A 23,152-nucleotide genomic window follows, 5' to 3' on the forward strand; every position below is an offset into this window, starting at 1 on the left:
TTTCAGTCCACAATTCTTCTCCTTACCATTGTGGGTTCTGGTGGTGGTGACTGCTTTCCTCGGAGAGTTTATTTAATGATGTGGAAATGTTTCACGTCCTAACTACATAATATTAGTAAACATGAAAAAATGGGTGCAAAAAGCTGTCTCTACAGGATGGCTGTAATTATGTAAATACACAGAAAAGAAACACACCAAAACCTTGACTGATAATGGTCCGTGAGAGTTGGAATTACAGGTCATATTTGGTTTCTTCTCGATGCATCTCTGCATTTAAAAAATGCATTGTGTATTATGCATTAAGACCACTGCCTTATGCCAGAACCCACATCTCTTTACAACCAGGTAAGGCTGGGAAGAGAAGCCCACATGATTTCCAGGATTGTTTTTAAGCCCCAACCACACCCACGTTCACTGACTGTTTTAGCAGAATTGTCCAATACCAGAGTCCCTGGCCTCGTCTGTCTCTTTAAATTGAAGAGAATGAAGGAGCGCCTGGGTGGCTCAGTGGGTTAAAGCCTCTGCCTTTGGCTCAGGTCATGATCCTCGGGTCCTGGGATCAAGACCTGCATTGGGTTCTCTACTCAGCAGGGAGCCTGTATCCTCCTCTCTGCCTGCCTCCCTGCCTACTTGTGATCTCTCCCAAATAATTAATGACATCTACAAAAAAAAAAAAAAAAGGAGAATGAAAAGGAAAATGCCCCTAGCCATATTTCAAGTGCTCATTGGCCACATGGGGCTGGCAGCAATGGATCTGGATAGTGCTGGTGTAGAACATCTCCACCATGGCAGAAGGTTGATAGGATAGTGCTCTTCTAGGAAACACATATAAAAAAGAAGCTCTAACCTCAACACTATTAGACAAGTACCAGCAGGATCTGAATATTTTTAAATTATTATTATTTTTTAAGTAGGCTCACTGCCCAGCATGGAGCCCAATGCCAGGCTTGAAGTCACAACCCTGAGATCAAGAGCTGAGCTAGAATCAAGAGAGGTCTCTGGGACTGAGCCACCCAGGCACCCCAGAATTTTCATAGTAGTCCCAGACTGGACCAGACCCAGAATGGAAACCTTCATTCTCGTTCCAGATACCCCCAGCCCCCATACGTTGGTGGTTCTCGCAGGTGGGCATGTATCAGAAACGATTGAGAACAGATTGCTGCGCCCCACTCCGGGGTATGTGGAGTCCACATGAGCCTGGGAATCCGCATGTCTAACCAGTTTCTAGGGGATGTTATTGTTGCGGGTCCTGGGAACACACTTTGTCAACCACTGGTTTCGTTAATTAAATGTCTTTATTCAAAAGTTTTAATGTCTCCTGGCCTGGGTTTCTGCAGTTTCCTCTGGTCAAATGAGATTACATAATCACCTTGATCCGCGACAGATTCCAGGTTGACAGTGGTTCTGCTACATCGTGGCTGGTAGTAAAAGTGAAATAAAAGTAACAAGAGACATTCGTAGAATCATTTTTAGGAAGGACGTCAGGATCCTGCACACAGCAACATAGAGCCTAATCCCATCACTTACGGGGAAATCCCACGCAGTGTCCTCCTCGCCCCCAAAGTACCCCCTGAAAGAGAACACTTAATCGGAGCAGGAGAAACAATTCATAAAGCATCTGACGTCCGTGTCCCCTAGTGACATTTTCCGGGATCCGACACGGATGGCGCACACATCGCCTCCCAGAGTAACACCGAAAGGCCAACGAGAGATCGTATCCACTCATGCGAGGTTCACGGACACCCTGGCGGAGCAGCACGCACAGCTTTCCTCAAGGAAGAGCCAGAGGGTGCTGGCCTGCGCGTTGTTCCCAAGCCCCGCCGCAGTGTGCTGCTGCCTTAGGGTCCTTCCACCCGCCCGCCCGGGGCGCTCCAGGCAGCCCTGTGCTCCTGTTTACAAGTGGCTGTGACTGTGCTTCCAGGGCCGCGAAGCCTGGGGCAGTGCCACATCAGCCCCTGAGGCAGGCATTGTCACGTGGCAGCCCCGCGGGCACGCCGGGTCCCCCGCTGGGAACTTGGGGTTCCCCGCGCTGGGAACCCACTAGCCCAGGCTCCCCTGCCTCCCCGCCCCCTGGCGCCCGGAACTGCTGACACCAATACCGGTCGCGGGCGCGGAGGAAGGGGGAAGAGTCCTCTGATGGCTGTGCCATGAGCCCTGGAGGCCACCAAGCTTGCAGCCTGAGACCCGGGAAGCCCAAAGGATATGCCAGTGATTTTTTTCCTTTCACTTAACTTTTATGTTAATTTTCTAGAGTCCAAAAGCACATCTTCGAAGATGACAAGTACACCTCCCCAAACACTCCGAACTACTCTTGGAAACAAACCTAGTGGGTTGGCCAGAGATCAGAGCACAGGGACCCCCAGGAGTTCAGGGGAACCAGCTCAGACAGTGGTCTCCATGGAAGCCTTCTCAGGCCTGAGGCTCAGGTCAGTAACTGTAGAGTCCTCACATTCGGTTCTTATGGCCTCACTAGATGCTTGTCCTCCTTCCCAAGGATTAAGGCTTTTTGAAATAATGTACAGCAGATCCACTTAATACCAACAGCTCTTGAATTTGACAAAACTTGGCACTAAGATGAGCCCTAGCATTCAGTACAGTTTGATTGTGAAATGTTTAAAGAATGCATTTTCATTTATTCATTTCCTATGAATAAAAGATCATGTATCTGTAAAAAGGAAATGGACAAATAAATAATAGTTTATTTCATCAGAAACAGTGATGGAGACTATTTTTAAGTCCATAAAGTTACATACAATTTAACCAGGATAGTAGTACCTTCTTGTAATTAATGTTAAGAAAAGTACCTGTGGGGGCGCCTGGGTGGCTCAGTGGGTTAAAGCCTCTGCCTTTGGCCCGGGTCCTGGGATCAAGCCTCGCGTCGGGCTCTCTGCTCTGCGGGGATCCTGCTTCCTCCTCTCTCTCTCTCTGCCTGCCTCTCTGCCTACTTGTGATCTCTGTCTGTCAAATAAATAAAATCTTTAAAAAAAAAAAAAAGAAAAGTACCTGTGCTCTTTTTCCTGGTAATCTCTTAATTAGAGTAATAATCTAATCCTTGCTGGTTTCTTGACCCAGGCGGCCTCGAGTGTCTTCCACAGAGATGAACAAGAAAATGGTTGGCCAAAAACTGATCAGACTATCTCAGCTCAAGGAAAAGATGGCAAGTGAGCAGCTAGAAGTAGACTGGGTGACTTTGGGGTTATATTGAAGAAAATCACTCCACAGAGTTCTAATAGTGTAAACCTACTGATTTCTTGACTGCTCCATCACAAGCTGACCATGGGTGCTCATGTTCTTGATTTCTCTATCTTAAGCCTATCAGTATTTTATTTTGAGAATGCTGCTAGTAAGTTCGCAGATGGACTCACCATTGTTGGATTGCTGTCTGAAGGTTAAATTTATAAAGAATGCCCTGCAATAACAAGACCTGGTTGTACAGAGTCCTTGGGCTTTTCACTGTAATAATACAGTAATAATAGCAGTATTATTACTGCTGCATTTCACTTGTCATTGTTTTGGGGGTACATGTGGTGGCCCCTGTGACACTGTCATTCCTCTTGTGGGAGAGAAGCCGAGTTTCTAGATGCTCCAGAGAGCGTGCCTAGAAGGAAGAGGTCGATCTCAGATGTTCTGAAATTGCCATCCTGTGCCAGCACAGTGGCTCTTAGAAAAGATCTAACAGGTTTTAAAATCGCACTTGACTGAGAGGTAACAGGAAGATGACTTTGTGGCCTGGCAACTCAGAAAACCCGGGGCCTGAGCCTCAATCTCCCTAGCTATGTGAACTTAGGTTGACCTTTAATCTTTGCGGATGTCCATTTCCTTCGTTGTAAAAGGAAAGAATTGGCTTTTGGTTATACCAGAATTCTCTCTGAGCTCTCAAATACTATGCTTAATCATGCTCAATCCTGATTTTTTTCTCTAATTGAGATCTTGGTCAACCTTAGATTGTTATCTGGGTCTTGATCTAGCCCTCTGTCAAGGTAAATGTGAACACATCTGGTTCATTTGATTAAGTTCTTAATTGTGTCACAACTGGCTATAATGACATTGAAATAACAACGTGTGAAATTTTATCTGAACCCTTCCAAGAAAGATCTTGTACAAATCCATGGAAACATAGTTATAACACTCGAATCCAGTCAATAACTCACCATAACCTATAACCACACCTGTTCTGGAATACCTGTGTGAAATAGTTTGATTCAATATTCAGATTATTTTGTTTAAGAAATAACTGTGAAAGTAGAAATTTTTATATAAATGGTTAGCATTTTGAGTTGCATTTCCTCAGATATGTATGTAATGCTTCTGAAATTTTACAGTTAAACATAACCAGCTATCTTTAAATGATACTTTTGTTTTTCTTCTAAGCTCGGCAAAGATTGAATAGCACAGAGCTGACATCTTTTTATTAATATTAATAATATAATTAACCAGTGGCAAATAATAGATCCTTTAAATTTATATCAGTAAATTATTAAATGGTAGTGCCACAACCTTCTCTGGTCCTTTTAATACTCTGTGTGTGTGTGCGTGCATGCGTGCGCGTGCATGCAGTTAGAAAGACCATACTATCCCATTGACTAGTTAGACCTGAGAATCAGAGACTTCACTAACATTTGTGCTACTGGCTTGCCTTACTTCACCTTCACTTCTAAAATGAGAAAGGTAATAAATACTAAAGCCTAGAGAGAGGTTTAATTTATAATGAACAGACATTCTCAAGATTTTATAGTCAGGGTGGTTTATATTTATATATGCTTTCACAGTAGAGCACTTAAACCATAAATGGAGATAGTATAGCCCATTGTGCAAAATTTATTAAAAATAAGAATAAATATTTGTTCCAGGGGAAAACTTCTAGTATCTGGTGACTGAATGATCTTCGTGACTAGACACGGTGTGTGTCATTGTTCTTGTTTGGAGAGGTTCACAAAGAACTCTGGAAGACTGAACAGGGTACTGTCATAGGGCTGCTCAATGCAAACCCCAAGAAGCCCAAGGATGGTTCAGAGGAGGTAAGAGTCTGTTTACATGGTTTCTTTCCTCCTTCCTTCCTTCTTTCCCTCCTTCCTTCCTTCTTTCCTTCTTTCATTTCTTTCTTTCTTTCCATCCTTCCTTCTGTCCTTCTTCCTTCCATCTTTCTTTCTGACCTTTCCTTCCTTCTTTCTTTCTGTCCTTCTTTCCTCCTCCCTTCCTTCCTTCCTTCCTCCTCCCTCCCTCTCTCTCTCCCTTCCTTCCTTCCTTCCTTGTCTTTATAACTTAACCAAGTTCTATCAAAAACTTGTCTACCTCCAGATACTGAATCAGGCTTTTATATATCTCCACAGATTTGACTTTTTGTTTGTTCCTCACCCACCAATATTCTGAATTTTCTGCCTACTCTTAAGTGTTTCATAACAGCTTCTTTCATTAAATCTTTCCACATCATTTCTGAGTTTCCTGGAGTGTTTTGAACTATTCTGCTCAGGTCTCCTTATATGTCTTTCACAGATCTCCATTGGGAGCATCAAGCAGGCAGGATTTTCTAGTTGACGGGACTTCATTCCATTAGTTGTACAGGTGTAGCTGCAACTTAGAATCAGAGTGATTTCATCTTCTTAAGAAGCAGTAGAGTTTTCTCTGCTATTGCAGACAGAGATCTGTGAGAGGCAGAGTTTTTTCTCTTCTTCCTTTCACCATAGAATGGCAACAAATCATCTGTTGGTTCAAATGTGTTTAGGTACAATAGAGAAAAACTTCCCTACAGTTTTTTTTGTTTCATTTTCTTTTTTTAAAGATTAATTTATTTATTTTAAAGAGAGAGGCAGAGAGCACAAGCCGGAGGGGCAGAGGGAGAGAGGATCTTAAGTGGAGCTGGATGCTGGGCTCAAGCTCATCTCCCTGGGATCACAACCTGAGCCAAAACCAAAAAGTCAGATACTCAACTGACCAGTCAGTCACCCCACACTACAGTTTATTTTAATGGTAAACATTGGGGTATGTTTTTCTCCCATAATAAATAATCCCAGTGTAGGCAATGTAGTGATGTCAGGACCAGTGTCTGTGAGCCTCTCAGCCTTCTCCTCTTCCACTGGATGGCTTTGAAGCTTTTTCCCTTACATCGCCATACAAGGCAGGAGTGAGCCAGCACCACCCTGTCTGCTTTTGTGGAGAACTCTTGTGTCAGTCTCTTTGGCCTGAACACAGTCCCATGACCATTGCTAGCTTCAAGGGACGCTGGGGAAATGAACAGGATCCGTCACCTGAGCCTGTGCGCTGGCCAGCCCAAGTGAGATCCAGATTCTGTAGCAGAGACACAGGAGAGAATGGATATTGGGTACAGAATTGGACATGTCTCCTATACCTCCTATTCCTATAGCTGCTTTGCAGGGTCTGGCTTCTAATTTCTGTAGACTGCTAAAGCCTTGCTGACTCCCACCAACCAGACTCTTACTTATTCTTGCCGATGAAAGGGCATACCTTTGTGGGCTTTTAACTCCCGCCCTGTGTCTTCTCTGCAGGTGTGTTTGTCTATTGATCATCCTCAGAAGGTCTTGATCATGGGTGAAGTTCTTGATCTGGGAACCTGTAAAGCAAAGAAGAAGAATGGACAGCCGTGTACACAGACAGTTAATTTGGTTGGTTTCTGCCCTGTTGGGATGGCTTTTCCTAGAGATGGGATCTAATGGGTGTGGATTGTAGATAGCCTAGTGGTAATAATCTGTTTGCAACAGAGTTTTCTACATAACGGGAAGCACCAAAGTAAGAAAATTCAGTGTGTGGTGAGTAACTGCCAGTTTGAAAAACTGAGGACAAGGGAAGGATTTAATAAGGTGATCTTTTCCTGCCAACTGACTAGGAAGTTTAAGGAAGATGGAATTTGAGTTTGCCCTCAATTCTGAGCAGTGCCAGAGACCAAACACTGTAACGAAATGCACTAAAAACCTTATTTTAATCTCTGAACTCCAACATGTATTTTCTTAGAGCTTTTTAAAAAATAATAGTCATGATAACTTGAGATATAATTCACGTATCGTACAGTTCACCCTTTTAAAGTGTACATTATAGTAGTTTTAATACTGAGATGTGTAGCTATCACCACTATGTAATTTCAGACCCCCTCCCACTACCCTCCAAAAAAACCCCATACTCATTAGCAGTCATCTCCCATCACCCTCTTCCCCCAGCCCCTGGTGAGCACTACTCTGCTTTCTGTCTGGATTTGCCTTCTCTGGCCATTTCATATAATGGAATTGTACAGTCAATGACCTTTTGTGTCTGCCTTTCACTTAGCATGATGTTTACAAGATTTGTTCACGTTGTCAGTATTTCATTCTTTTTTGTGGTTGAATAATATTGCATCATATGCACAGACTGCTTTTGTTTATTCATTAGTCAGTGGTCCTATTATGAATATTGCTACTATCAGCAATCATTTGTCAGAGAGAGAGAAAGAGAGCACAGGCAGGGGGAACAGTAGAGGCAGAGGGGGAAGCAGGCTCTTTGCTGAGCAAGGTACCCAATGTGGGACTTGATCCCAGGACCCCAGGATCATGGGGCAGATGCTTAACTGACTGAGCCACCCAGGTGTCCCTGCTGTCAGCATTCTTGCACAGATTATTATGTGGACAGATGGATGGATGTTTCTAGTTTCCTTGGGTATATAACCTGGAATGTCTGGGTTGCACCATAACTGTTTCAGCTTTTGAGGAACTGCCAGACTGGCTTCCAAAGTGGCTTTTACATTCTCACCAGCAGAGAGGAGGGTTCCTTTTTTTTTTTTTTTTCCATATCCTGGCCAACACTTGTTTTTGTCTTGTCAGTGATGACAGCCATCCTAGTGGGTGTGAAGTGGTGCTAATTAGAGCTCTTTGAACAGATTAAATGGCAAGTTTTTGTTTTGTCTCCTTTTAGTTCCCTCATTCCTGCCTCCCAGATGAGCTAGTGAGCAGGAAATAGTAGGAGGGAAATAGTTGGAAAAAGAGGTATCAGCAGGAAGTGCCTGACATATTTCTTCATAGCAGTGCTATCATTAAAACCCCGTTGTTGCTGCATCTAAGAGCTCACCCAGTGGAACATTAGCATGTTTCCCTTTTTTCCTTCACCAAAGGGGTAACATTCGTCCAGGAGGCAGCCAGAGGAATAGAAAAATTTCACTAGAACCTAATGTTTTATTCTTTTTTTTTTTTTTTAAGAGAGCTAGAGAGAGCTCTTAGGGGTTGAGGAATAGGAGGAGAGCGAGAGAATCTTAAGCAGACTCCACCCTCCGTGCAGGAACCGATGGGGGGCTTGATTTCACGATCCTGTGATCATGACCTGATCCAAATTCACAAGTCAGACACCCAACAGACTGAGTCACCCAGGTGCCCCAATGTTGTTTTATTCTTAAATCAGTTTGTATTGAGGTAAAATTCATATAACCTACAATTAACCATTTTTATATATACACCTGAGTGATATTCAGCATATTTACTCTCATGTAAACACCAGCTCTCTACTTCTGAAATCTTTCATTATCCCACAGAAACACACCATACCCATTAAGTAACCACTCCCTACCTCTCACCTCCATCCCCTGGTGATGTGGCCTTTTGTGTCTGACTTCTTTCACTTAGCATAATGTTTTCAAGGGTCACTCTAGAGGCTGATTTTATTTCCATAGTAGCAAAAGGGCATATGCGGTGAAGAGTATCACTTTTTCTTTCACACAACTAGAGCTTTTTAGTGGAATTTCAGGGAAGTCGCTGCATAGCTGTACACTCATTAGTGCCCCTGAAGCTGGGAGAAAGGAATAGTTTTTTTTTTTAAAGATTTTATTTATTTATTTGACAGAGAGAGAGAGAGATCACAGGTAGGCAGAGAGGCAGGCAGAGAGAGATGGGGGGAAGCAGGCTCCCTGCTGATCAGAGAGCCCAATGCGGGGCTCGATCCCAGGACCCCGGGATCACGACCTGAGCCACAGGCAGAGGCTCAACCCACTGAGCCACCCAGGCACCCAGGAATAGTGTTTATTGACACTGTCCCCTGATGTGTCGCCCTAGCCCTGAGACATCTGCTCTTCCTTTTGCAGAATGACTGTGAGTACTGTCAGTATCACATCCAAGCCCAGTACAAGAAGCTCAGCGCCAGACGAGCCGACCTGCAGTCCACCTTCTCTGGAGGACGAATTCCAAAAAAGTTTGCCCGCAAAGGCACCAGCCTACGAGAACGGCTGTGTCAGGATGGTTTCTACTATGGAGGGGTTTCTTCTGCATCGTATGCAGCCTCAATGTAAGACATTCTCTGGGGAGTCTTTCAGGATAGAGATCTTGCTTCTCTCCTTGTGAGAATAAACCCAATGTTTGTACTTTTCTGTAATGGTCCTAGAAGACTTGTACAGGTTTTATCTTTCATAAATTCATGGGCTAGAACAAGGTAGACAAGGACCGGGGGCGGATATTAGTTAAATTTTGTCATGACGGTCTTTAACACAGCCCACACTTCTTATTTTGCTACTAAAGTAGGTAGTACAACTTTGTCAGGTCTGATTGTATGGCCATCAAAAGTATGTTAATTCCAGTGTTGGCATCCATTAAGTCATTCCCCTCCCAACTATTACAGTGAGGTGGCAGACCTCTTGGAAGCCACATTTAACTCTGAATTAATAGCAGTAAAGCCTTAAATAGAGTGGAATGCTGCTGAGTCAGACATTCATGGCCATGTTTTAGGGATCTCCGGCCCTCTATAGATTCCCCAAAGTAGTTGATCAATGGCCTTGCCACTGTAGGATAGAAAGCGTATCTGAGGACATGACCGGTGGGGACCTGTCTCAAAGGAGCTACCCCTAGTCCAAGAACAAAATAGTTTGTTCCCAGGCAAACAGAAATTGGGCAAGAAGACTCTCACCTCCTACCTGACTTGTTATATCAAACACATTTTTAAGATTTAAAGTAACGTCTATATTTTTCCAAACTGCAGAAACCAATAGTCCTACATTATAAGAATGTATCTGTGTATATGCAATTCAGCCAAAAGGAGATGATAAAAACTAGGTGTAATCCTGCTACTGAGATTGTCATTAGTTCCTTGCTATCTGTGAACACATGCATACACACACACACACACACACACACACAGAGTTGTATATGCTTCTAGATTTTTTTTCCCATGTGTATAAATTTCCAGTAATATAAAGTGAGATCATACTGGACCTATATTTTGCAGCTTCCCTCTCCCCATAAAATAATTAATCCTTCCCTTATTGAATATGCACTTATGGCATTATTTTTAGTGGCCACATAATCTTTTATGTGGCTCTGTGATAAAACCTTCCCATAATGCTTAATGGATAAACATTAATGGTGCTTCTAACTTTTAACATTGCAAACAATATTTTAGCCCATTAATATCCTGTTTTTACCTATTCCTTAATTTCTTTAAGATAAATTCCAGACCACTTGATCAAGGTGGTGTCATATTTTTAAAATTTCTTTTGCCATCTTGCTTTTCCAGAATGGCCTCCACCAAATCTGCAGGTTGCCTGACATAATGCATTCACCAGCTATGCTGTAGGATTGTGGTATTAAGACAGTTCTTATACAGTGCTTTGAGAACCTTGGATAGTTTGTAATAAATGAATACTTCTGTGCCTTTACCTCATCAGAGCATTGAACTTTAGTGACTTTCCTTTTGGGGGGTGACTCTTGTCATTCCAGGGCAGCTGCTGTTGCTCCTAAAAAAAAGATTCAAACCACTCTGACTGATCTGGTCGTTAAGGGGGCAGACTTGATCATTCAGGAAACCCAACAAAAACTTGGTAACTTTGTTTCTTGATATTATATTTCTTTCTGCAGATTAAATATGTAGCCTTTAGCATTGAAAATGGTCACAGTTATTCATGCCCTAAATGATAAATATTCACTCATCACTATAGTTAGCAAGTGATGTGGCCTAAGCTGAAACAATCAGCCTTGCTTTGCAGTGTCTTAAGGAAAAACAACATATTAATCATGGCTGAGTCTTTGAGTAGATGCATTGTAGATTTTCTTGATGTATCTGGTCTAACTCTTAATGGCCAGGATTAAAATTGGTAGTATCAGGTTCCTGGTGATAGTCATCAGTTACCTCTCATTAAAAAAGGTCTAAGTCAAAGAATGGCACCTCTGCCCTTTTCACTGGGGACTTTGTTCCTAACAGTGGTGAGGGCCTAGGACAGACCCTACTCATAGCGAACGTTCTGGATGTAGTGTAGCAAATGACCATACAGATACTGGTGTCCTAATCATCACTTGAAATAAGATCTATTTGTCACAACTTTGCAGTCCTATTAGTCTACTAGAGACTAAGGATTCTTTTTTTCTCTTGGCATTCCATCTACTGCATTTACAAAAGACTAAGTTGTGAATGCAGAGTTTTAAAAGTGATGTCACATAATCTCAAACTGCCAGAACTTTGAGTCCTCTAAAGCTGATGTTTATATATTCCAAGAATACACCAGAAGAGCTTGTCTTGTTCTGAGGAATTCAGGGAACTGATGGACTTGCCTACGTTTGGAGCCAGAAACTTAAAACAACATTTAGCCAAAACCAGGTTATCAGGTAGAGTCAGCTGTCCCTGCTCTAGCCCCACATCTGTGCTCTCCTGGCCCCTCAGAGCCACTCAGTCTGTGGCTTTTGTTTCAGGGGTGATGGGGGGCTCGAAACCTGCTTTCCAGTCTGTCTCAGCGTCAGCCCTCTTGAAGCAGCAGAAGCAGCACATGCTGGAGATGAGGAAGAAGAGGTCAGAAGAAATACAGAAAAGGTAAGAATAACTACTTTAATATTGAATATTTAGATCTCAGGGATCCTCAGAATGTCTTAATGGGTTTCCAAAATGTGGCTTTAGATTTTGGGTTGGCTACCATTTTAACTTTGAAAGTTCAAAAGTAATTTTAACTTAGCCTGAGAAGATAGCCTTTCGAGTTCTGTATTTCTGACTATCGAAACTGAGACCAGGTGGGACAGGTTACAGTAATTAACACCCCAGGGAAGAAGAGAAAGAAGGAACCCTCGAAGAGGGTTTTGGGAAAGGGGAAAGCGTGTGTTGACCTGTTTCCTCTCATTTCTTAGTTCTACCACAATTCCTTTGTAAATTACAAGCTAAGTTGTTCAGATAGATGGTAAAAATGAGGCACTGAAAGTGAAGAGTCATTTTAGAAGCAGAAACAAGTGGAAAACAGTGCAGAAGATAGATGAATCAAAGATTCTTGCACTTAAGTTACCAGAATAGTGTAACAGAATAAGAGTAACAGTTTACAGACGTGTCACGTGCATGAAGACGTGTACCGCACAAAGACAGTGTCTCACTCAGGCCTTAGCGTAATCTGTGAGGGGCTGTTATCCTTGTTTTATGAGTCATGTAACTGAGCACCAGAGAACTGGTTGGTGATGGAGTCAGGTTTGGACTCTCATCTGTTCTGCCCCCATTAAAACAGTTATCCCAAATCTGGGCCACTGAAAGATGGATGGGTCAATAAACAGGAAAGTCAACTTTAAGTCACCAGGAAACTCTTTGGGAAAATCCAGGCATAGATCTGGCCTCGGGCAGGTGAGTTTGAGGTGCTGATGGAATATCTCTGGAGGTGTTCTTCATGTGGCTACAGATGATGTAAATAGATAATACATGGAATTGTGGCCTTGTGTCAAATACGGGTCACCTGCTCATTTGAAGATTTTACAGTTGGAAGTTTTTCAGAATTTTGCTAGCCAAATAAAACATCTCTTTGGGCAGGGTCTCACAGGGAGGTTACAGGGGTGGGCATGTGGTAGTGAAAACAATCCTGGCCTGGGATTACCCAGTGCTAGACCTCAGCCTGTCACTTACGAGCAGTAGGGTCTTGGGCCTTAATTTCTTCATTTATTAAATGAGAGTTCTGGACTGCATAGTTTGTGGCAACTGTTGTTTCTCAATAGCCTTTAAGACTATTTACCAAATTAATCACCATGCAAATTACAGGTTCTTTCTGTGAAGGACTTTCAAATGTATCCTATGTGTTGTCTCTTCCCAGTAAACTGAAATACCGAGAAATTCCATGAGTTCCTGAGGGTCCCAACTAAGCAGGGAGCTAGGAATACAGCCCACATCTCACCTTCAGGGCTGTGTTCTATAGAGAGGCACCCACTAGAAAACCTGTTAGCAAAAGTAATAATCAGTTCTAAACTGGTGAAATGAGAACTTATCAATGAATAATCTGTTAACCAGAGTTAGTAAAGCCAGCATGTTCTCAGTGTGTGCTAATCTGAATTCTTGACCAAGGAGTGGCAGCTACTTTACTAATGACTACTTACCAGCTGGTGGCCTAGCCTACAGTGTCCCAGTCTGCATATCTGTGGCTGTGTATTTCTTTAAAGATTTCTCCAAAGCTCAAGCGGGGTCAAGAGCCCAGCTGTGCCACCCTCTTCTCAACAGGCCCCTTCTCAGTCTTTGCAAATGGGGGCTGCGTTGCCCATCCTGGAAGGAACACCAACAACACAAATGCCCAAATTTGGGCGAGGCATCTCAGAAGGAAATGATGTTCTCTTTTTTGATGAGTCACCACCACCAAGACCATACCTGAGTGCTTCAGCAGAAGCCAAAAAGGTAAGTGGCATCTATTTTCAACATTTGAATTTGCATTCTGTAGGACATAGCTGGAGTTACAAACTTTTTGTATCTATGATCAGAAAAGACAGACAGTAACAGCTATTTCTTGACCATGATAATTAGAGTCAAAGGAATTTCAAGTGATAATGGTATCAACATTGATTTAATCCAAGCATGATATCTGTTCTCAACACTGTTCCTTGTGAGGCTGAGGGAAATGGCCTTAACGCTGGCCAGCCCAAAGGAAACAAATTCTGGGACTTGTTAAGGCAAGATCGTAAAATGGTTGTTTAAAGAATCCTTCTTTAAAAGAAATCTTACAAAATAAAATCTTGGGGTATCTAGGTGGCTCAGTCATTAAATGTTTATCTTTGGCTCAGGTCCTGATCTCAGGGTCCTGGGATCCAGCCCCACATTGGGCTCCATGCTTGGTGGAAAGCCTGCTTCTCTCTCTCCCACTCCCCCTATTTGTGTTCCCTCTCTTGCTGTGTCTCCCTCTCTTGCTGTGTCAAATCTTTTAAAATTTACACAGGAGCTAAATTACTCTGATTGACATGGAAGCTGGGAGTGCTCAGAACCCCCCTCTCCTCTTCCTCAGCCACTCTGAGCCCTAATTAGAGCCTGTCTTCTCTTTGTTCTGGTTAGCCACTACACCATGTGAAGGGCAAAGGCTTGTCATAAGCCAAAGCTGCACCTGCAGTAATGATAGTGATAACAAGTGCACATGTGATCTCAGGGTAATGAGTTCAAACCCCATGTCGGGTATAGAGATTACTGAACAAATAAACTGTAAAACAGAACAATTGCACATGTACCCGTGATAGAGACACACATGTTGTTTGTATAGGTTTGTGCTTTGCATTCATTCTCTCATTTCATCTGCACAACCTAGTAAACACTATCATCGCCGTTTTATAAATGTAGAACCTGAGGCTGAAAAATTAAGTAATTTGTGTAAGGTTACAAACTAATAAGTGGCAGAGCTAGGACCCTATGCTCATTCTGTTTAATTGTAAAACAAACTTCAACAGTGTTTATGTGATTCCTCTGTGTCCTGAAACCCACAGTATAACTGATGTTTAACTTAATATTTAAATAAACTGAAATTTTATTAGCTTATAAAACTGTCTCCATGCTTTAAAATTTTAATAACTGGGTTAATAATGTTAGGCCAAAAGAAGATATATTTTGCTTATTTGTATTTGAAAGCAGAATTCACTGGATGAATAACTAGAAAAGGGACATAGGGTGACAGATACCTGTCTCGTCATTAAGATTTTTCTCTTTTTTTTTGTAGTTAGCTGCTATAACCAAATTAAGGGCAAAAGGCCAGATTCTTACAAAAACAGACCCAAACAGCATTAAAAAGAAGCAAAAGGACCCCCAGGATGTCCTGGAAGTAAAGGAACGTGTAGAAAAGAACACCTTTTCTCCTCAAGGTACTGGGGATTTCAGAGTTAGTAGTGGGAAAGGCCGCCATCTGTGAGGAGGTGTTCCAAACCATAATCACCATCCCTGATACCGGAAGTCATTGTTTTACTTAAAGTGGACTCTCTGTGCGATACCTGAGTAGAATCTCTACAAACTGGAATGGACCATTTTCTATAAGCACATTGAAAGGAAATTATGCATAATCTAAAAACTTGAGAAAAAGATTACTCATGGATCTTTACACAGATATATTAGTGTAAAGATTTACTTTGAAAGAAGTGGAATTTCTTTGTTTGCAAATTATCATTTTTACTTTGAAAACTCAGAAGCTGGCAGTAATACTTTACCATCAATTTATTTAAAAAGTTTTTCAATGTTACCTATCAGCATAATCCACTCCTATTTTAAGGTGAAAGAGATTCTGATCCAGTGGTCAAATCTGCCATCCCCCATATTCTAGACCCTACTTCTCAGTTCACTCCTGAAGAGTTTTCCTCTGTGGTACCTAGTGGGGTAAATGACGTTTGAGGGGCCTGACTGGCAGAGATGGAGAGAACTAGAGGAAACTGAGTTCATGAGGCTGCTGGCTTTCTGAAATTCCACTGTGACAGCTACTGTGTTTCCTTTCTGCTCTAGCTGAAGATGAATTAGAGCCTGCCAGGAAAAAAAGGAGAGAACAACTTGCCTACATGGAATCTGAGGAATTTCAGAAAATTCTAAAAGCAAAATCGAAGCACACAGGGATACTTAAAGAGGGAAGAGCTCAAAAGGTCAGAAATGATAGAGATACCTTCCAGACGGGAGGCACTTTGTTGTTAGACTAAGAATCAATTTCTCTAGTTCCATCCACGTCGTCACAAATGGCAAGATTTCATTTCTTTTGATGGCTGCATAGCAACGACGTGGATGGAACTAGAGGGTATCATGCTTAGTGAAATAAGTCAATCAGAGAAAGACAACTATCATATGATCTCCCTGATATGAGGACGTGGAGATGCAACATGGGGGGTTAGGGGGATAGGAGAAGAACAAATGAAACAAGATGGGATCGTGAGGGAGACAAACCATAAATGACTCTTTTCTCACAAAACAAAGTGGGGGTTGCTGGGGGGAGGTGGGGTTGGGAGAGGGGGAGGGGATTATGGACATTGGGGATGGTATGTGCTACGGTGAGTGCTGTGAAGTGTATAAACCTGGTGATTCACAGACCTGTACCCCTGGGGATAAAAATACTTTATATGTTTATTAAAAAAAAAAAAAAAAAGAAAGGATGAATACCCAACTTTTGTAGCAACGTGGATGGGACTGGAAGTGATTATGCTGAGTGAAATAAGTCAAGCAGAGAGAGTCAAGTATCATGCGGTTTCACTTATTTGTGGAGCATAACAAATGACATGGAGGACATTGGGAGATGGAGAGGAGAAGGAAGTTGAGGGCAATTGGAAGGGGAGGCGAACCATAAGAGACTATGGACTCTGAAAAACAATCTGAGGGTTTTGAAGGGGCGGGGGTGGGAGGTTGGGGAAACCAGGTGGTGGGTAATAGGGAGGGCACATATTGCATGGAGCACTGGGTGTTGTGCAAAAACAATGAATACTGTTACGCTGAAAAAAATAAATTAATTAATTAAAAAAAAAAAGAATCAATTTCTTTGACCTCAACCAAGATGTACTTATATGTCTGAGTTAACTTTGAAGAACAGGAACATTTCTGATAGAATTTAACTTTGCCCCTCTCCTTGAATTGAAGAATATCATTTATCATTATTTTAATGGACCTCAATGTTATAAAAAATATTGCCTCATAATTATGGTTTTGCATTGATGTTTAAGCAGTTCACCACTATAGCTCTTCTTTTCTGTCCTGCTATATGGGGAGGGATTTTTCCCCCATTCATGTATTTTTATATTGTGATTTCAAATACTGTAAGTCAGTTACCAACCCATTGGGGGTAGTTGCTCCCAAAGCTGTCTATTTCGGATTGTTCCCTTATTACCCTGAAATAAGATTCTTGGGTAATATAAATTAATCTTCGACAAAACAGGAAAAAATATACAATGGAAAAAAGACAGTCTCTTCAATAAATGGTGCTGGGAAAACTGGACAGTGATATGTAGAAGAATGAAACTCGACCATTCTCTTACACCGTACACAAAGATAAACTCAAAATGGATAAAAGACCTCAACGTGAGACAGGAATCTATCAGAATCCTAGAGGAGAACATAGGCAGTAACCTCTTCGATATCAGCCACAGCAACTTCTTTCAAGATATGTCTCCCAAGGCCAAGGAAACAAAAGCAAAAATGAACTTTTGCTACTTCATCAAGATCAAAAGCTTCTGCACAGCAAAGGAAATAGTCAACAAAACAAAAAGGCAACCCACGGAATGGGAGAAGATATTTGCAAATGACAGTACAGACAAAAGGTTGATATCCAGGATCTATAAAGAACTTCTCAAACTCAACACACACAAAACAGATAATCATATCAAAAAATGGGCAGAAGATATGAACAGACAATTCTCCAACGAAGACATACAGATGGCTATCAGACACATGAAAAAATGTTCATCATCACTAGCCATCAGGGAGATTCAAATTAAAACCACATTGAGATACCACCTGACACCAGTTAGAATGGCCAAAATTAGCAAGACAGGAAACAACGTGTGTTGGAGAGGATGTAGAGAAAGGGGAACCCTCTTACACTCTTGGTGGGAATGCAAGTTGGTGCAGCCACTTTGGAGAACAGTGTGGAGATTCCTGAAGAAATTAAGAATAGAGTTTCCCTATGACCCTGCAGTTGCACTGCTGGGTATTTACCCCAAAGATACAGATGGAGTGAAAAGAACGGCCATCTGTACCCCAATGTTTATAGCAGCAATGGCCATGGTCGCCAAACTGTGGAAAGAACCAAGATGCCCTTCAACGGATGAATGGATTAGGAAGATGTGGTACATATACACAATGGAGTATTATGCCTCCATCAGAAAGGATGAATACCCAACTTTCGTAGCAACATGGACGGGACTGGAAGAGATTATGCTGAGCTAAATAAGTCAAGCAGAGAGAGTCAAGTATCATATGGTCTCACTTATTTGTGGAGCATAACAAAGAACATGGAGGATATGGGGAGATGGAGAGGAGAGGGAGTTGAGGGAAACTGGAAGGGGAGATGAACGATGCGAGACTAAGGACTCTGAAAAACAACCAGAGTGTTTTGAAGGGGCGGGGGGATGGGAGGTTGAGGAACCAGGTGGTGGGTAATAGGGAGGGCAAGTACTGCATGGAGCACTGGGTGTGGTGCAAAAACAGTGAACACTGTTATGCTGTAAATAAACAAAAATAAATAAATAAATAAAATTTAGAAAAAAAAATCGCCAGATGCTTTCATACTTGTTTTTGGAAAAATAAGAGCTTATGTTTACTAATGATCATCTTTTGGTTTGCAGTTCTTGATCTCTTATGAGGTGTCCTTATAACAGCATGTCTCTTTGGTGGTTTTTATTATGGTTATTGAATTGGTGCCTGAATACATTTTGGATTTGGTGCAAGGTCTTTTGTATGCCTTGTTGTTGCAGGCTGAGGCTGAGCTGCAGGAACGCTATTTTGAGCCATTGGTGAAAAAAGAACAAATGGAAGAAAAGATGAGAAGCATCAGAGAGGTGAAATGTCGAGTAGTGACACGCAAGACAGTGAGTGGAGATGTTTCTAACCCTGGGCCCTTTTTGGAGCTGTTGTGACCTCTAGTGACTCAGCGGGACACGGAGATATATGGGATATGGGGCCATGTCTTGTGGTTGCGGTCCTGCACAGGTCATTTATTTAGGCTGGAAAGCAAGCTGCTCATGACAGCCAAGGACCTGGCTGCCTGCCCACTTGGCCTCCAGGCTGTGGTGGCAGAATGTTGGTGGTGAGATTCTCCTCTGATTTGACCACGGCTCCTGGTTCTGCAGGCGAGCCTTGTCCATTGGACCCAAGTTCTTCTGACCTATGCTTCTCAAGTTTCTGGCACACCCTCAGTCCACAGCTCACAGTCCTGGGACATCAGTTGAATGATTTCCTTGGGCATCACCTGTTAGGACCAATTACTCTTAACCCTTTCTACTCAGGGCTTAACCTGCTAAATTGAATCTCAAGGCAAAAGATAAATTGCATTATTTTCTATGTTTGCAGAATTTTTACACTAAGTCTATTAGAAGATGATATACCATCCATCCTTCAACACTGATAAAATAGGATGAAAAATATTTCTTGCAGAACTGTATCCTTCCATTACCACTCATTTTATCCTGCCTGACTCATCCTCCTCATATGCACATGTGAGAGAGAGGAGGAACAGGCTTAGCTTACCAAGTACCATTTTCTCAGTCTTTATTCCTTTTCAAACCTCAACATTCTCCTTCACATTTAGGGGATGGCCCCGAACCAGCTGTCACCAAAAGGTAGGGATTCCCTGAGAAAATTCAGAATAAGTAAACGTTTCTCCTGAGATAACAGCTTGTACTCTGACAAAACAGCAAACCTAAGGACATAGCTGGTGTGTTAGTTTCCCATTGCTGCTCAGACAAATAACTACCACCTTGATAGTTTAAACACAACTTTATTATCTTGCACTGCAATAGGCCAGAAGTCTCTGTGGGTCTCACAAGGCTAAAATACAGGTCTGGCAGGACTGTGTTCCTTCTGGAGGCCCTAGGGTAGAATCCATTTCCTTGCCTTTCCCTGCTTCTCAATCCCACACATATTCTTTGGTTTGCAGCTCCCTCCTCCATCTTCAGAGCCAGCCATGGCAGGCTGAGCCTTCCTCTCACATCCTCTGGTCTCCTCCCTGTGCATTCCACTTCTGCTTTTAAGGGCCCTTATGATTCCATTGGGCCCACCCAATCCAGGATCATTTCCCAAGTTTAAGATCAACCAACAACTCCGGTCCCCCTTTGCCATGTAGCCTCACATGCTCATAGGTTCTAGGGAGCAGGGTGTGTATCTCGTGGGGGTGCGGGGGGCTGTTTTGCCTACCACAGCTGGCATACCACTCTGCTCTGTACTTTCTGAGGCTGCCAGAACCAAAAGTTACTTACCTAGACTCTCATTACCAGAAACCACAGTGCTCTGTCCCAGCAGCTCTTTCAGTGTTCACCCATCATTTCTTTCTTTCCTTTCTTCCTCCTTCCCTCCCTATCTCTCTCTTCCTCTTTCTTTCTTTTCTTTTTTTCTATCATACGATTCCATTTATGCAAAATTCAAGACAGTCAAATGAATCTCTGCTGCTAGAAAGGAGGGTAGTGATCACCCTTGGGGTGCGGGGGGAGCAGTGCCTGGAAGGGGGTACAGAGAGGACTTCAGGAGTGCTAGGGAGATTTGTTTCTTAGACTGGATGCTGCTTATTGTTTCCTATACTCTTCAGTCCTTTTGAGGATCAAAATTACAAGTGAATTATTACTATCTCTGCTTGGTTCTGCTGCTTATGAAATAGGAGTAGTAATAAGCTTACATCCTATTCTGAGGCTTTTTAAGAGGAAATAAAAGGGCTACTGAAGAGGCCCCAGTGTCCATGTCCTATCACCAAGCGACAGCAGTAAATTTAGGACAGACCTGATGAAGCTATTGAAAGGTTTCTGGTGCTTTTGTTTTGATGTTACAGAAAGTTATTGTGTACTTCATGCCTGACCCAAAATTGTGGCAAACATAAGAAAAAGTGGCACCAGTGTGCGAGACTGAAGAAATCACTGCAGCTAGTAGATAAGATGGTTGCTCTGCTCACAGCTGCCTGAGCGGTGGCGAGAAAACAGAAGTCCTCATGGAACAGATTGCCCTCTTAGCAACTAGCCAGAGGGCAATCTGTCAAGGCTCTTGACAGATGTGTCCTCCTGTTGATTTTATGCAGTGTGCCTACGCCCACTTCAAGCCTTTGGAGACCTGCGTCAGTGAGCAGCATGACTACCACTGGCATGATGGCCTGAAGAGGTTTTCAAGTGTCCCTGTGGAAACAGAAGCATCTCCCTGGATAGACTCCCCAAAAAGGACTGCAGGTAGGAGATCTCGCCTGGCATTCTTAAACCCTCTTTTCAGTTCCTACATTATGCCTTTCTCCTAGAACACTGGACAATCTGTTTTAAGGTCAGCCCTTATTTCCATGCCTCTTACAGCTTCAGGCCATCCCTAAAAGCACATGGAGGTAAGGGATCCTGAACTCTTCAATGCTTTACCCCCAATACTTAGTATAGTGCCTAGCCCATAGGGGGGTCCTCACAAATGTTTGTTGAATGAAAGACAGAAATCATTTCTCTGAAGGTCCTGGAATTGCTGGGACAAGAAGTAGGGAACCAGAACCAGGGTAGAACCTTAGAGTGATGAGCCAACTTCTGTGGCCATTTCTGCCCTGGGAGGTTTGGCGGACTCTAGGCCAGGGAGCTGAGAGTCTGGGTCTTGTCCTGGTGGAAGGCCACCTCCCACAGTGGTTGATGCTCCCTTTAGGATATTTATTTCTTTCAGGTTTTCTAGTTGTTCTCAGAGCACTAGTCTAGGGACTAAGTTGTATGGCACTCAGGAGTAGAATTAAGATCACATTACATGAATAAAACAATTTTGTGGGGCCTAATGTCTTTTATATATGAAATCATCCCTTTTTAAGATCCTGAAGTATCTTCCCATTTATTCATCCCATCCTCTATGGCTTTTATAAATTTTTTAAATTATCTCCACAGAAATGTTGAGTGTTCTTAATTCTTAGATGTGTCATCACTTGTGTTGATACTGTGAATGGCAACTTGCTCTCTAGTGTATTTTTTAGTTGCTTACTGTTGGTGTAGAGAAATATTATTAATTTGTTATATGGTGATCTTGCCTCTGACAAGCTTATCGACTCTTATGCCAGCAATTTGTTGATTTCTCTACATAACTGATCATTCACAAATAAAGACAATTTACCTGTTTTGTTCCCATCCTTACACCCTCTATTTTTTGTCTTTCCTGATAGGGTTGGTCAGACCCCCAATACTATTTCCATTTCATGATCCTTATCTTAAAGTGAATGTATCCTTCACAAATTTCTTCTCCAAGTATAACATTTACCAACTTAAGGAAAATCCTTTTTATTTCCAGTTTACTATGATTGTGGGTAGATAACTTCTCTTCATTTGTATGATCTTATCCTTTAGCATATCAATGTGTTAGTAAGTTGACGAACTTCTTTCTTTATTTTGAATATTAACCCCTTGTCTGATAGATGCCTGGCAAAATTTTCTCCTGTTCTGTAGGTTGTTTTTTCACTTTGTTACTTGTTAATTTTGATGTGCAGAAGCTTTTGAGTTTGATGGAATCCTATCTGTCGATTTTTGCTTTTTTTGCCTGAGGTTTTGCCATAAACTGTAAGTCAGTTACCAACCCATTGGGGGTAGTTGCTCCCAAAGCCATGTGTTGAAAAATCAGGGCTAAGACCAATTGTGTTCAATTGTGTTCCAAAAATCCAGGGCTAAGACCAATATCGATGAGCTTTTTCCCTACATTTCCTTCGAGGAGTTTTATGGTTCCAGGTCTTCCATGTAAGTGTTTCATCCATTTTAAGTTAATTTTTGTAAGGGATGTGAGTTAATAGTCCAATTTCCTTGTTCTGTGTGTATTTCTCCAGTTTTCTCAGCACTGTTTGTTGAAGAGACTGTCCTTCCTGTCCTTCCCCATTGGGTACTCTATTTTTTTTTTTTTTTTTGAACTGAGAGAGAGAGATCAGAAGCAGACAGGAAGAGAGGGGGAAGCAGGCTCCCTGCTGAGCAGAGCCCAACACAGGGGTCCATCCTAGGACCCTGAGATCATGACCTGAGCCAAAGGCAGAGGCTTAACCCACTGAGCTACCCAGGCGCCCCTACCCATTGGGTATTCTTGACTCCCTTGCAGAACATTAGTTGAAATATTAGTTGACCATATATACTGGGCTTTAAATCTGGGCCTTCTAGTCTGTTCCTACTGGTCAGTATATCTGTTTTTGTGCCATTATCATCCTGTTTTTATTACTGGGGCTTTGTAGTATAGTTTGAAATCTAGAAGCATGATGCCTCCAGCTTTGTGTTTTTTTTTTTTTTCCTGACATTGCTTTGGCTTTTCAGGGTCTACTCTGGGTCCATACAAATTTTAGAGTAGTTTC

At 42.3% G+C, this 23,152-nt stretch overlaps 1 protein-coding gene across 1 annotated transcript in view; it reads left to right on the plus strand.

The window, feature by feature from the left end:
* The first annotated feature begins 1,724 nt into the window (after positions 1 to 1,724).
* The window catches only part of LOC123946502 (protein MCM10 homolog), a 29,547-nt gene continuing 8,119 nt past the window's right edge, over positions 1,725 to 23,152 (plus strand). Inside the window, 16 exon segments of the mRNA XM_046011867.1 lie at positions 1,725 to 2,019; positions 2,252 to 2,426; positions 3,073 to 3,185; positions 3,188 to 3,234; positions 4,851 to 5,018; positions 6,504 to 6,620; positions 9,053 to 9,252; positions 10,677 to 10,777; positions 11,448 to 11,558; positions 11,643 to 11,760; positions 13,350 to 13,578; positions 14,879 to 15,020; positions 15,649 to 15,773; positions 18,600 to 18,707; positions 20,900 to 20,978; positions 20,981 to 21,044. Coding sequence (XP_045867823.1) covers positions 1,725 to 2,019; positions 2,252 to 2,426; positions 3,073 to 3,185; positions 3,188 to 3,234; positions 4,851 to 5,018; positions 6,504 to 6,620; positions 9,053 to 9,252; positions 10,677 to 10,777; positions 11,448 to 11,558; positions 11,643 to 11,760; positions 13,350 to 13,578; positions 14,879 to 15,020; positions 15,649 to 15,773; positions 18,600 to 18,707; positions 20,900 to 20,978; positions 20,981 to 21,044 — 2,192 coding nt within the window.

This window comes from Meles meles, chromosome 7 (assembly GCF_922984935.1).
Source record: "Meles meles chromosome 7, mMelMel3.1 paternal haplotype, whole genome shotgun sequence".
NCBI classification, from domain to species: domain Eukaryota; kingdom Metazoa; phylum Chordata; class Mammalia; order Carnivora; family Mustelidae; genus Meles; species Meles meles.